Source organism: Chaetodon trifascialis, chromosome 21, assembly GCF_039877785.1.
Source record: "Chaetodon trifascialis isolate fChaTrf1 chromosome 21, fChaTrf1.hap1, whole genome shotgun sequence".
Taxonomy (NCBI): domain Eukaryota; kingdom Metazoa; phylum Chordata; class Actinopteri; order Chaetodontiformes; family Chaetodontidae; genus Chaetodon; species Chaetodon trifascialis.
The window spans coordinates 6,167,105-6,182,917 of NC_092076.1; the positions used below are offsets into that span (position 1 = coordinate 6,167,105).

At 43.7% G+C, this 15,813-nt stretch overlaps 2 protein-coding genes across 2 annotated transcripts in view; both read right to left on the minus strand.

The window, feature by feature from the left end:
• prkcea (protein kinase C, epsilon a) overlaps positions 1-8,311 on the minus strand; it is a 32,002-nt gene extending 23,691 nt beyond the window's left edge. Inside the window, exon 1 of the mRNA XM_070990963.1 lies at positions 7,110-8,311. Within this exon, the coding sequence (XP_070847064.1) occupies positions 7,110-7,454 (345 nt within the window). The 5' untranslated portion in view covers positions 7,455-8,311. The remainder of the gene's footprint in view (positions 1-7,109) is intronic.
• A 3,806-nt stretch (positions 8,312-12,117) lies between these two features.
• On the minus strand, positions 12,118-14,370 carry six3b (SIX homeobox 3b). The gene is made up of 2 exons (XM_070990645.1): positions 13,653-14,370; positions 12,118-12,982 (listed from the first exon to the last, which is right to left on the minus strand). Exons 1-2 carry the CDS (start codon positions 14,345-14,347, stop codon positions 12,844-12,846), a joined length of 834 nt encoding a protein of 277 aa, XP_070846746.1. The 5' UTR covers positions 14,348-14,370; the 3' UTR covers positions 12,118-12,843.
• Positions 14,371-15,813: the final 1,443 nt, after the last annotated feature.

Genomic DNA, 15,813 nt, shown 5'->3' on the forward strand with positions numbered 1-15,813 from the left:
TGGAGCTCAGGAAAAAGAAAGGGACAATATGGCTGTGACCTCAGCGGCGCTCGGAGACACGTCTTTGCTGAGGATGGTGGCACGGTTATGACAGTAATGAAAAAAAAATACAGAGAGTGGCACAGCAAAGTCATTGATAAAAGCTTTGTCACGTATGAACTACTTGCAAGGCTAGTAAACTACTGTAGCTGGTGAGCTAACCGCTAACACACTAGCAAGCTGGGAAGTTGCTAGTCAGTCATATAAGTCTCCAAGCTTTATTTACTGTCTCTGTGCTGTGCCATTACTTTGTCCTCAGGATGCCACATTTCATTCAATAAAGTGTTAATAAAGAGGGAACAACACTCAGCTAGCTGTCAGTTAGCAAGCTTGTTAGCGGCAGAGCCAAGAGAACAGAAAGTTCACAGTGTATTCAAAACACATATTTGTACCATCGTCTCCTGTCTCATTACAGTCTGGAAACCATGGCTCTTTTGTGGAGCAGTTTATACTCTACTACACAGAGGAGGGTTCAATGAAAGTGCATGGTGCAACACAGCTAATAAGTTATGCTAGCATCCTCCATTTTGGACTCTCGGGCTTTCCGTTCCCTCCACAGTTAGCACTGAGAAGACGGCTTGGCATCGGTCTACGACACAAATTTGCATGTCAGAGTTCACCACAGCTGAACTACAAACAAGCATTTGTCCATTTTTATTGGCCATGGTAATCCCATTGAAATGAACTAATCGAACCACAAAATTTAGCTGTTTAAAATGCTGGTGTGACCAGGCGTTAACGTACCTGTTCGTGACAATAACACTGGTTGTGGTACTGAACTGCAAAAATGGATAATTCATATCGTATCATAGGTGCCGTATTTATGACAGTCTGACATTCATGTCAACTTCTGTACTATGAGGCCAGAAATAGGGTAAACCGTGTAAAATCTTTTAAAAGAGTGTGTTGACTGGCCTCTAACTGTAGTCCTTCAGTCATTAATCCCGCCTCCTCTAAGTATGAGCATGTGAGCGTGTTGATGCCAAGTGTCAAACAGTGGCTGGTTGACATCTGGCGTGGCCCGTATCCCTGTTAGGAAACGTTACACTGTGTGGTCATCACATCTCAGACTTCAGTCCTAGAAGCTTCTTGCAGCCTCACAGCTCTCAACCTCCAACCTCATACATTTACATGTACACAGAGCTTATTTCTACACCTCATGTCATGCATTCTCTCCATCACTAGCTTCCCCCTCTGCACAGCATTCTGCTTCTTCCATCTTTGTATTTTCATTTCTTCTTACAACCCCCAAAATCTTCCTTTTTTTAATTTCTACCTCCTCTGCTTTCTCTCTATGTCTGTCTGTCTCCAGGGCATGCCACTTTCAGAAAGCTTAATTGAAGACTTTTCACCCTTTCAACTATACCGGTAATTGTCTTTAAGACTAATTTTAGTACCCACAACAAAGTGGATGAAACAAGCCTATTTCCAATTCCAAATCGCTAATGGAAGCTATAAATGCACACGATAACTGCAGTAATTTAACCAACATGCTTTGTATATTGTTACACTCATTCACGCACGCATTCAGCATATAAAACACGACCATAGTGAACTCCCTGCTAACCCAACAATGGTCAAAAAGGTGGAGCGTGGGTGGAGCTGAAACCTAGCAGCTAGCTGTCATTCAGAGCATCCAGGCCTATCATTACACATAACTTTAAGCCTTAATATAATTTAACTTTTCACTGAAAGGTTGGGTATTTTAATATGGGGGTCTATGGGGACTGACTCGCTTTTGGAGCAAGCCTCAAGTGGACTTTGGAGGAACTGCAGTTTTTGGCACTTCTGCTCAAGATCAGATTCCATAGCTAACAAGCTAACAAAACATTTTTAGAAGCAGATACCATAGCTAACGAGCTAATAAAATATTTTTAGAATCAGATACCACAGCTGACAATCTATAATACTGTTTTAATCTTGTTAAATAATGCAACCATCGCATACCATAGCTAACAAGCTAACAATTTGATTTTATCTTGCTAGCAAATACAAAATAAATCAAATTTCCTTATCCAAAGCCATGACGCCTCAGAACTGAGCAGCTATAAAACATGGCCGCCTGATGATGTATTCCCAGACTTTTAAGTCCCATGAATCTTGAATATAAAATGCTACTAAAGCTATATGTTAGATATATTATAGTTATACGTAGTCTGTATAGTTATATACAGTGAGCATCACAATGAAATGCAACAAATATAGAAAGAGGGATGCTCATTTTTGCTCATGTGAAGTTGCTCTTTCACATGGTTTTGTTCCCTCCAGCAAATCTGATCATGGCGGGTGGTGAAGAAAGCAGAAAGAGTATTTATGGAGTATTTGCTTCAGTTACAACTAGTGCCAACAGAAAACCATAAGAATATATTCCAAGTGTTTTTAGAGCGGCAGCCAAAGGACAGATCTCTCCCAATTATGTAATTTTTTACTGTTACTTCAGTATATACGAAAACCAAATTCAAAACCAATCAAGATCATTTTGGCCAAACAATTTCACTGAAAATAAATACAGTACTTTATATCCTCGCAGTAGCTGTCGTAATACCACATTTTACTCACAGGCTGCATCGTAGACAAGCAGGATTCTACAGAGCTTTACAATAACATCTGTTTTTATCAAATACAACCCATTTATCTAAACAGCTTATTTTAAAGTGAAAAGTAAAAGCTGAGATCCCGTCGCCTGTTGTAATCATCCAGTCTCTGACATGCTATAGCTACCACAGGAATGCACAGACACGGATTTGTTTAGAGGAATGTGGCTAACCTCTATATAAAGGCGATGCAAGGCAATTTTATTTATAAAACGCACTTCAATACAAGTAAGCTCATTGTGTTTACGTTAAAATGCAAACAGCAGCTAAGGAGAAAATGTACATTAACTGCAGTGTGTGACAGGAGGAGCTGGGAAGGCATGACAGCTTAGATAAAAGACAAATGTTGCTCTGAACTGTGTGCACAAATAAAAAGTATGTTGTGTCAATGTTGGTGTAAAAAGTACATCGACACTGCGGTGCATGATTACAGCCGACAGCTGGGGTTACAGGTTTTAACTCGGGACATTATGGCTGTGACGCCAGTCTCATTTAACTTTTCCTTTTTACTTCCAAATAAGCGTAAATGACTGAATCAAACGTGTCTGAGCGTGTCTGAAGCTTGAGTACGGTCCAGTAACCACTGTTGTATCTAGCTGTGCACTTGCATGCAATCTCTACAATTATGCTTGTGAGTAAAATGGAATTTTCCTGAAAGAGAGAAACATGCAGGACAAAGAAACCTTTTAAGTTTCTCTACCTTTGAAGGCCTTGGATTTAAATTATTCTGACTTCTCAAAGAACCACCAAGGCACTGTTTTACTTAGCTTTTTTCCTCTTCTTGCCCCCCTCCCTGCCTCAACTCTCACCTACCCATCCCTCTCTCTGGTGTTTCTGTGGGTGAGAGGCTGTCACCAAGGGGACGGGCTGTCATTGTCGCCATGGGGATGGGCTCCACAGAGCATCTCAATTACTGAGTGGGACAATTAATAAGCATCAAAGCCTGGTTAATATTTCACCGGCGGCACAGAGCAGCAACCTGGCCCACAGCGCTCGGGTCCACAGGAGATGTATCATGGAGAGGCGGCAGAAGACAAAAGGGACCAGGAAGCAGGCGGGATGGGAATAACAGAGCGGAGACGAGAGGCATGATGAGATGAGACGAGTGAGGCAGCAGAAGGGCGGAGGAAGTGAGAAAGGCTCAGCGTTCATCTGAACAGCAGGAAGTGTACCATTTGGTGCGACTTTATGGCATCAGATTGAGGAATGGTACTTTTAAACCAATATTCATTTTTATTAGAACTGAAATTATTACACCCTGAGGGGGTGATGCACACCTGTGACAAATATCATGGCAAACCATCCTATAATTGTTGAGATGTGTCACTTAAAAACAAAAATGTGCATCTCATGAAGGCTCTAGAGGGAAAGTCACAGGATCACTGGGATTCGTCCACTGGGGACCATGAATATCTGCACCAATCAATTGAAGCCTGGAATCTTGAGCCGTGCCACAAGCAAGGCTAAAACGCATATACGTTTAACGTATTTAAGTGTTGATGACATTGCATCTCCTATTGCCATCAATCAATGCAAAAACAGTTGTCCTCCTCCTGCACGCTCCACCCAGTCTCCACGCATCACCTAAACCAAACCGAGTACCTCCAGTAGGTGAGAACTCGTCTGACACCGACAAATGTGCTACATGTGTGAAAGGGCAACTCTGAGCAAGGTCCGGACCTGATTCTGCAGACGCTGTGTAGAGTTCATATGAGAATTAGTGCCTCTGCTATAGTAGTAATCCAGTTGCTAAGCAGACTCAGACCACCTATTAACTCCTATATGACTCTTCCCAGCGTTTCCTTCTTGAGTCTGAACTTGACATTCTTGCCTCCTCACTGGAGGCTGAATAAGAGCGAATGACAGACAGAGTATCAGCAGAGATACAGGAGGAGGAGCACAAGTGAGGCAGGAAGAGGAAGATGATGGGTAAACGAGGGGAGGAGGGGGGATGGTGAGGAAGATCAGGGGGGAATCGCTGTTGGAGAAGGCAGGACGAGGGAGACGCGGGTGGCAGAACTTGTGGGTAATGGAGTAATGAAGGGAGGAGGACAGAGGGGAAGTGGGAGGGACTGTGTCGCTGTGAGGCAGATGTATTGACGAGCCGGCTGGCCGATCAATGGGATGTGGTCAATCAACAGAGTGATCCATATGCTCTGACCTTACTCTGGATGGCTGAGGGACGAGGTGTGCGTGTGTGTGTGTGTGTAACTATTTATATGCCGGTGTAAACTGATATAGTATAAGATTACATAACTACACATCAATGAAACCCCTCCGAATGAAGCATATCCTTTGGCTTTTCATGCGTTAGTCCACAAATCACACATACTTTTACATCATATATAGATTAACAAAGCTTTCAATAACACCTTAGAAGCACTGCAGTATGAAAATAAGCTTCCTAAGACTTCAAATTTGAGATTCACCACAATGAACATGTTGTTGCCTCTCTTTTCTGCGTTACGTCATGGTCATATGTTAATCCAGCTGAGAGCAGGGTCTCTATTAAAAACTCTGGCATTACAGAGCCTTCAAAACAGCATTATCATAGTAGAAAAATGCTGTTTTAACTGAGTAGATAGCAAAAATACTGTAATAAGCACAACTAAACGTCATGGTTTAAGGTTTCAAGTGTCTGAGAGTTGATTCTCATTGTGTTCTAGCTCAAAGTGAAACCAATGGCTGCCTGAAAGGTAGAAAACACATGTAATAACTCACAATATGTTTTGGAAAATGGCTGGCAGTATTGTAAAGTGTATGTGCTTTGTGGGTAATGGGCTAAAAGCGAAATGACACATGCTGTTATTTAAATTGCATGTCCTCGGCTCCCAGAACGCCCGAGCTGAGATCACCTTCGTCAGCCTTTCATCTAACGTAAAGCGAGATGAGCTACAGCGAAGCACAGAAGTGGAACAAGATCACATGTTAAAGCTGGAGTCAAAACTCACAGACCCAAAACAAATAGCTCTTTATGCCCATACATACAGATCTAGATGTGGTCGGCCAGCACCACAGTCCCAGCGCAAATGAGATTACGAGATGAGGAACTGTAACAAATGAAACCTCAGTCTTTGCCGCTGCTGAGTGGCTCTATTTGTGTCTTAAGACACTGAACCAGGTAGCGGTGAAGTCTCACAAAAATGCTGTGCTTGCTTTATAAATGTGTCTCTATGCTGGGAAAGACGAGGGCACCTCAAACTTCTTCAAATCCAAAGAGGCAGGAAGAATGCGAGGAATTGAGGAAGGGTGGCTACAGGCTGGACGTGAGATGTCCAAATCAGATCTAATGCGAGTCCAAACAGCTCCTGTGTCGCAAACAGAGGAGGGAAAGCTGCAGAATGGAAGGACGGCAAAACCCAAAAAAGCTCTGCCACGGCTCTACAGAAGTAAAGGGGGACGAAGTGACTCTGTGGAGGACCCCAAAACCAATCTAGAACCAACTGGACGTCCATCCAACACGTGCAGCTGAATTCACCATTAACTCCTTAATGATGATGATGATGATGATGGGGCTTCTTCTTCTGCTAGAGCCAGACTTTTTCACTTAGAGGGCCAAAACTAAATCTTAACGGTGGGCCACGGGCCGGAGGCAAGCACATACAGTGCTGTACTGTTAAGATGCAAAATGGTACAAGGATCCCTTGAAAATGATGAATAATTAGGAGTTCTAAGTATTTAAGTGGTTTGACATCTGAAGAGAAAACCTTTGATTTAATGTGAGCATGTCAGCTATAAACGCTATAAACCACAACCACAGAGGTGGACATGAGCAGGGGCGCACTAGACTGTGATCAGCCCCAGCGCTGATCTCATTAGGTGGATTAGTTATCAGCAAGAAGTGACACTAAATACAGTTTCTGCATTCACTGGTGCGATTAAAAGAATCACCGTTTCATTCAGAATAATCCTGCCGTGTACAGATTTTAAATCAGGGAAACAGAGAATAGCGGTATCGATGAGTGTTTGGTATCAGACGGTGCCCTGAGCACCCTCAAACTGCTCACCAGCCATGCAAGCAGCTGTGCTGGGAGGCCCTCAGGAAGCAACGTGTGCGAATGTATGAATTTTGTGACGCAGCAAACGGCCCATTGGTCTCTCTCCTGGATGAATGAGTAAAAAAGAAGTTGGTTTTGGTTGAACGCTCAACAACATCTATGCATAGTGCGGCCGGGAGACACTGGGCCAAAACATACCATCGGCCCGTTCCATTGTACGCTGTGCAGCGACCACAAGCGCAGCATGCACCACATCAAATGTGCCAGGCGAACTATGCGATGGGAGGGTTGTTGTAAAGGCTGTGTATTTCTAACACTGGCGGCCCCGTTTGTCTCAGAGCCTGGGTTTGATTTCACCTGCACGAGCACATGCTGCAGATTTATCTACAACCTGTGGCTTTCAGGACCCGATGACTTCTGCCCCAGTGCTCTGTGGGTAACTGAGACATACTGGAACAGTCACACATCAAACTCTTACCCAGTCTTCGTAGTGTCTGGTGCCGTTCTGCAGCAGGTCCTCCAGCTGGATGGTGCAGTTGGCCACAAAGTCATCATATCCGATGGGCGCATCGTGGAAAACGGACAGCTCCAGACTCCTTCCCTCTCGGACCTCAGTGCAGAACTCCTGGTGCCAGGCGGGGCTGTTGGTCTTGGTCCTGGTGGCAGTTTGGCCAAGCCGGGTCTGGTCCAGATTCAGAGCCAGGTAGGGGTCCAGCAGGAAGGAGCCGCTCTTCCCCACAGCGTGACGCAGGGCCCACGGGGTGGGCTTCAGGTCCACCGCCTCGCACACTCGCACCTTCAACAGGCCACTGAACACAGGCATGGCTGCAGGCTCCTGGGATGTGTGTGTGTATACAAGGATGAGGGTGTGTGTGTGTGTGTGTGTGTGTGTGTTTAGGCTAGTCTGCCTGTTCCTGCTCCTGTACACAGAGTGTTTCCTTCCAATGAGCGGGGTCACTGCACAGTCCTGCTACATCCCATAATGCCGCTGGCTCCTTGGGCTCTCAGTCTAGTACAGCCATATCAGAACACTGTTATCCACACACACACACACACACACACACACACACACACACACACACACACACACACGCTCACACACACACGCTTACAGTACAGCTGATGGATCCCTAATGGGCTGCAAATCGCGGTAACAACGCAGACTCGCCGCCTTCAGAGGTCGCTTGCTGAACGCTCTCCCACCGGAGCCGCTGCCTTGTTTGTTTATGGTCGGTCCCGTGCGCCAGACAAGATTACTGTTTCGGCGGAAACAGGCCGAGATATAAAACGGCAGCGAGGCGGAACGCGGGTTAACAGGCTCCGGCTGGCTTCATGCGGAGCCCCGGAGCTTCCCCGCGGTCCTTGTGTGTCTCTCCCGGGTCAGGGTGGGAGAGAGCGCGAGCAGCCGCGCCTAGCCATCCGGGATTGGTGCTCCGTTTCCAGCCCCTCGCTCTCTCTTCTCCGGGATAATCTCCGTGCTTCGACCTCACGGTACCGCGATATCTGCGCGTCTCCTCGGAGAGCAATGCCTTTTTGCCCCCTGATGCAGTCTTTTTCGGGCTCACGAGCACCCCTAACACATCACGGCGCTCCGCTCCCGTTCGTTTTTTTTTTCCTCCGTTCGGTCCTTGCGCGCGCCCCCCGTTTCCCGTCCCCTCTCTCTCTCCTGAGTCCGCGAGTGAGCGCGAGCTGCAGGAAATGCGCAAAACGCGTCACCCGCGCTGCCGGGCTCCCGCACCGGATGAGAGGAGAGAGAGAGGGAGAGAGAGAGAGAGGCAGAGACTGTGTGTGTGCGTGTGTGCGTGTGTGCGTGTGTGCGTGTGTGAGTGTGTGAGTGCGTGCGTGCGCGTGCAAATGGAAGAGGTGTTTTTTGAGTGCAAGAGACGAAGAGGGGGATGGAATTCACCCGCAGGCGTGGAGTGTGTGTGTGTGTGTGTGTGTGTGTGTGTGTGTGTGTGTGTGTGTGTGTGTGTGTGTGTGTGTGTGTGTCATGGCCAGACAGCCAGTGGAGCCAGTCAATCAGTCAGTCCTTATGCATGGTCACAGACAGCTCACACACACACACACACACACACACACACACACACACACACACACACACACACACACACACACACAGAAGAAGAGAGTCTGAAGATACAGAACAAATGTTACAGCGACACTTTGCTGGAATAGTATCTTAAAATATCTCCAGTTCCACCATCAGCTCGTCAGAATACTACAGCGGTGTGATGGCTGTTTCACCCAGCAGTGACTGTTTGTTTGTCTGTGTCACTTGTCTATATTTATATATTTATATAAATGTATATTTAGAATGTCCTCCCTCTCTGTGTGTTAATCTATGTAGTATTAAAATACCTTGCATGCTTATATTATTACAGACCTATATATACCCATACATACTTCTTTATCTTCATTTCCATGCAGTTCCAATTTACCACACCAGTACATGACATCAGTATACACAACTGACTGATGTGTTACCAGCTAGTACTGTATGCCTTAATCTTATATTTACGTGCACTGCTGCAGTTTTGGTGTTATTTCCAGGAGCTGTTGCACTTTTGACATCTAATAGTTAGTTTTTAAGAAAACAAATAAAAACGATAAACAAGCGTGCATCACCAAGCTGCACTATATTTTCTGGTATTAACATTACACAGTACCATCTTTGACAGGTCGTCTTAAAAATAGCCTGATTTTCCTTTTATCCTGCTTGCAGTTTGTGCTTTGCTTTTTTTTTTTTTTTTACATTCTCTAACCTTAATCTGTTCCTGTTTAATGTTTTTGTTCAAGGAAACAATAAAAACAGAATATTCAATATATAAAAGCAGTTATTTGTTTTCTCAAAGACAAGACATAATATACAACAGGTTAAACAAAGTGCTATACTGCAGCCCTACACCTTCAATCAAACAATGTTAATTTAAGATTACGGTTAATTAGATTTAAATTAGTTGTGTTTGGAGTTATTTCCATTCAGGTTTGCCTTATGTGAAGCACTTCATGACACACTACAATTATTATTATCATTATTATTATTGCAGGACACATGACACGTGATCGTTTTGTTGCTTTGTTGGTTGATTGGTCACAGACACAAATGAGGGACAATCGCCATAGCAACTGTCACTTCTCCACAACGAACTGTGTTGTGTCTTCAGACATTTAATTGACACACAAACAGGGGGGATTATGGACGTTTATTATTGGCACAATGAAACAATCCTGAGGCATTCTGACAGGGAAGCTCAGCACAGTTTGTGCACAAAATCCGGATTTTGGGAGCATATTTTTATTTTTCTCCAGCTGTTTCTGTAAAAGTCAGCTTGTAATAATTCTTGAAATGCAGGATTTAATTAAAGTAAATCAGAAAACCTGTCGTGGAGGTGTAAATCATGCATGACACTCATGAGTGTGGTCTTTAAAACCTGTGATGCGCCTGCAAACATGTGACATCTGCTTTCACGTGAACTGACTTCAATTAAAGGGAGGAGAGGAAGTGTTCACCGAGCGCCTTGACTGTGCGTCAGGTCTGGCCAGCTGCGCCACCTGCTGGCCCGCGTAACGCATCGCTGGGATGATGACGCTTCAAGGACGTGACGTCACGGAACGCTGTGTTCAAGTGCTCCTCGGTAGATTCACACATCGATGGTGATGAGGTGGATTTCTGCAGTGTTGGAAAAAGTATTCAGATTTTTTTATTTAAGCAAAAACAAAAATAAACGGGTAAAATTACTACAGTTCAAGTAATAGTACTGCTTTGCAAGGAGTTACAGAAGTATTAACAGGAAAATGTAAAAGTACTCATTGGGCTCCTGAATGATTCCTGTCAGTGTGATAAATAATAATGGATGATGATGATTATTATTATTATTATTATTATTATTATTATTATTATTACTGTGATAGAAGCGTTTGGTCTGATCAGAATGAAGCTAATCTTGACCACAAAGAAGTTTAATCTATAACAATTAATCTTTAATTACTACATAATCTGTCACATTTTCTAGGTTTATGTGAAAGCTTGAGCTTGTAGCACCACAATGGAGATAAATTCAACTACTTTTAAAACAGTTGTGTAGTTAATATAAACTGATGAACTGAGAGTATGAAGTAAATTAAAATACTACTGCTAATAGTAAATGTTAGAAAAAAAATAGTAAAAACAATTTTGCCATGAATCAGAGGCAAAAACGGAAAGTAATTCTGTTTAATGTCATTTTTAAAGCAGTTAAATCATTTTTATCTTCCCTGTTCAGCCTGTTTTTATAATCAACGCTTGGTTTGTGTACTTTTCAGCTTGTTTGTTTGTTTCCTGCTTGTTTGTTTTCTATTTATGGCACAAACGTAATTTGAACCAGCATGCATTTAGAGTTTGTTGTTTATTCTCGGAGCAACTGTTGCTGTGTTTTCTTTGACCACTGGATGGCGCCCCTCTGTTTCCACACTGCGGTTTTTCCAGAGTTGAGTGATTCTGCAGCCCACTGCAGGTCAGCGGATGAATAAAAGTGAGAGAATAAGTTTGTTTGTTTGTTTGTTTGTTTGTTTGTTTGTTTGAAACTCTTTAGGAATTCCTTTCAGCAGTGGAGTAGGTGTATCGGAGGTGTGTGAATTTGCAGCTTACAATCCTAATTTTTGTACAAATGAAAAACCTGAAGGCTGCTGTGAAAAATCTGGTTTATGACTGTTGAAGCAGCCCAACCCAACAGTCAGAGGTGGAAGAAGTACTCAGATCTTTTACATTAGTAAAAGTAGAAATACTGCAGAGTAGAAATATTCTGTTCAAAGTAAAATTAATTAATTAAACTAGAAAAGTATTTGCATCAACATGTACTTAAACCAAATGTGAAAGTAATCATTGTGCAGTCATTTCAGAATAATGTTAATATGACTGCTGGATCAGAATTATTGATGCATACATACACCATCTGAAGCTGGTAAAGGTGGAGCAAAGTTTAATACTTTTATATACTGCTGGGTGGCTTGTGAATTTGTATTTGTACATAATGTATTTGTTTAAATAGAAATCATTATTGATGAAAAAACATCTTAAAATAGCACTTCAGATAAACCCTTTCATAAACTGTTTTAAACCCACAAACTGCACTTGTGTGTTAACAGTCAATAAACGTTTTATACCCACTGAAAGGATTTGTTCATGTGTGTAATCACACAGTGTATCAGTAAACATGATAAGAGCTTTATTAGACCGTGTTCCTAACTTTTTATGCACCTGTTACTTATGTTTAATTGGAGTTACAATCATTGAGAAATAAATTAATAAACACTTAAAAATGAACCGTAAGGTATGATGAAGTCACCAATAAGCTCACCACTGACCACATGCGTGCACACACACACACACACACACACACACACACACACACACACACACACACACACACACACACACACACACACACACTGTCCTTCAGAATATTAGTGATGGTGTCATTAAAGAAGAATGGGCCCAATGACAGTCATATATTAAATAATTTTATTTATATAAAATACCAAAAACATTTTTTCAGCATGAAGTTGAACATAAAGTACGACATCACACACAGACTGCACAGTGAACTCTGTGAACTTTAAATAAAGTAGACGAGAAGGTAAAGAAACTAAAAACGTTCATAAACATACAAACAGCCAGACAGGGAGGTAGGCTTCAGTGTGCATCGATTGTCTACAGCAGTGGACGTCCAGGGGTCTAAAGAAACAACTGGTTTCATTAAAGTAATAATAATAATGACACATAATTAGAGAAAATAAGAATGATTATCTCACTGACAGCTTTCAGTCTGTAAAGGTCCTCCCATGTGGGGGTCCCCGGGTTATAAAGACTAACAGGGGTCCATGGCTTGATGTCTGTTTAATGAGGTTGATGCTGTTAGCTGGGTCATCAGATGTGCACCATCCAGTGTTCAAGTTAAAAATCAAACAGTGGATCTAATCTGCAGCTGGTGATCAGTGAACGCGCACGGAAAGGGATCTATTATGCTTCTGGAGACAAAATAAAAATAAATCTTCATGTGTTCGCGTCATGTGTTAGATGGGCTGGGCTGGGGACATATGCAGGATGAAGTTGTTTTATGCCCTGAACATGTATTGCAAACCATGACCTGCCTTTAGTCCGCATCCTCCTCTCCTCGGTAATCCAGACTGGAGCATCACAGGCCCCTGAAGGTCCATTTCATTCATCAAAAGTCTCAGACATCCAAGTCAGAGTCACTGTCCGTTACTGAGAGAAGAGTCTCTCCATCTGCGCGTCCTCCGCTGCCGTCTGGGCTGCACTCTCCTCCGCTGAGTGAACGCGCACCGTCTGGACGCATCCGATTGTGCTGCAACCTGAAAATAAAGAGAGTAAGAAGAGTCGTTAAAAGTGGTGAAGTCCGCCTAAATCTAAATGCAACTGTGGAAACAAAATGCAACTAAATAAAACTGAAAAACAAAACTTCTTCTTGCGAAAAAAGGGACAAATTTAAACAGAAAATGAATGTTTAAAATCGATCGGAATTAAACCATTGTCAACGACTAATAGCGACTTATCTCCTGTGCATGTGTGGTGAGCAATTTGCAACCATTAATGCACGTTTTGCCTTCACCAACAGGGCGGCTGACCCACACACTGACCCTGAAGCAAATTATAGACAGGGTGAGAGGGGAAGAAAAATCCACCATGTCTGATTGACAGAGAGGAAACAAAAACCTACAGGCTGAATGGCTGCGCGCTTTTACGCATGAATGGTCCTTTTACGCACAACCTTGGCTGCCTGTGGAGAAGAAATTGCCTCAACAAGCCAGTGAAAGCAAATGAGTGATCAATACGGAGGCTGATTAAATTTCAGACATGTAGAATTGCCTTGATTTTAACACCATGTTGATGTTTCGTAAAGGAAAATAAAATCCAAAGGCTTGTTGGCTATAAATAAACAGTTGAAAGTTCCTTTGGGTGACTCTTCAAAGTTGTCAGCTATGAAACTCAAAGGACAACTTATTTGAAGCCAAAGTCACTGACCTGTTTTTGGCTGCTGCCGCTCGATCTCTCTGTCTCCGGTTTTTGAACCAGTTTCCAACTTGAGTCGGCGTGAGGCCGGTTGCGTGCGCCAGCTCCCGCTTCTTCCCGGGGTTCGGGTACGGGTCCTGCAGGTACCATTCCCTCAGCAGCCCCCGCGTGCGCTCCTTAAAACAGTGCGTCTTTTGCTCTCCGTCCCAGATGGTCCTTGGCAACGGGAACTTCTTCCTCACGCGGTACTTGTCAACCGGTCCGAGCGGCCGCCCCCGGAGCTTCTCGGCCTCCCGGTAGTGAGCTTCGAGCCACATTGCTTGCAGTTTACCGTGCGAGGCGCGCGTGAAGCGATGCGTCTCCAGGATGTGATAAAGCTCGCGGAAACTCCCCGAGTGGTAGGCCACCACGGCGCGCGCTCGTTGAACGGACTCGTGCTCAGAGATGGAGTCGCGGCCGTCTGCGGTCACCGGGAGTGACCAGAGGAAGCGGGCCAGCCGTTCGATGTCTCCGGTCTCCTCCAGAGTTTCGCACACGCTGGCTATCTGCGCCGCAGAGAAACACAGTCCCGGGAGAGCCAGGGGAGGACAGGCCGAGGGAGGGTCCTCCGGGGACCGCGAGCGGGCCAGAATAGGGGGCCCATCCGCGAAGTGGGGCAGGAGGATCCGGGAGGCTGAGAAAAAGTCGAGCGGCGATCTGAACACCATCTGGATGACAGAGTGAAGGCAGTGAGGAGCGAAGCGGGATCAGTCTGAGTGAAATCTGCTCAAGTCTGACTCTTTAGCTCACCTGGGAGTCAGGGAGGGACCCTGAATCTGACTCCTGATTGGACACTCTGGAGCTGATGCGAGGTTGTCATGGCAGCGCTGTCAATCAAACAGAGGATTTATCTCCCTTTTCATGAGCGCAGGCTGGACACACGAAGTCCCTTCTGAACAGCCTTTCTATTGTGACCCATTTCATAAAACAGGAAACAGGAAAAGAAAAAACAACTTAACTCATCAGCCTTTTAGCTTGACTTCGAGAGCAGATGAACATGAACAGATAAAGACACACCAGGCAGTGAATTCAAAGCTGACCAAAAGCGGCATCAATCACAATCTCCGCTATACGGTTCCACATTTATTACTGTTTCAGATAAGGAGGCCAAAATTTCTTTTTGTTACATTTTTGAGGTGTAAATTTCTATTCATTTGTAATGTAATGCTAGCACACTGTTTCATCTTATCTTATCTCTTTGTTTATTTTTTATTATTGTTGTTGTTCTTGTTTTTTATCTTATAAGATTATTGGATGTTTCTTTCTACTTGGTTTTTAATAAAAATCTGATTTTATTTGCCTCACTGCAGTCCTGGTTCAACCATGTATTTAAAGAGTGCTGTATAAATTATTATAGTTTTTATTCTTACAGGCCTACACTGCAGCCAGTTTTAAAATTAAAATTAATTTAATCCTACTTCATCTGTCTTTTTTTCTACGTCACAATGACCAACGAAACAGCAAAGTGAAGGTGTGTTGAGACAAACTCAGAGAGCACATAGTTATCATGACTTTTGACTCATAAAACAGAATAAATGATAATAAACAAAAAATAACCAAATAAGGAGCATAAGGACTGTGATTATGATGTGCCATATCTTTAAAAAAGAGAGAGAAAGAAGGAAAAAACAAGTTGAAACTAAACAGAACTGAGCTCACCGTCTGCTATCAGCTGAATCTCATAACCTCTGTGGTCCTGCCGCTAAGCTGCTTGCATCATTATCGGCAGTGATGTTTGGTGATGGATGGTGTGACGGGAAATCTCAGCCGGACCTGAAAGCGTATGTTTCTCTAAGTGGTCTCCCACCACTCTAATCACTTTCTAATCACTTTTCTATTCTGTAATATCCATAAGTTCAGAGATAAGCTGCGCTCCAGCTCCATTCTGTTACCTTGGATTAGCATCGGGCCTATACAGCCTGCCAACATTAGTCTAATAGAGCAGCATATTCAATCAGCATTAACACATTTTGGCTGCTCTGGGCCATATGCTTTGGAGTGTGGCAGCTCTCAGACAGAGTTTGTGTGTGTGTGTGTGTGTGTGTGTGTGTGTGTGTGTGTGTGTGTGTGTGTGTGTGTGTGTGTGTGTGTGTGTGTGTGTGTGTGTGTGTGCACGCGAAACATGTATTTTGTG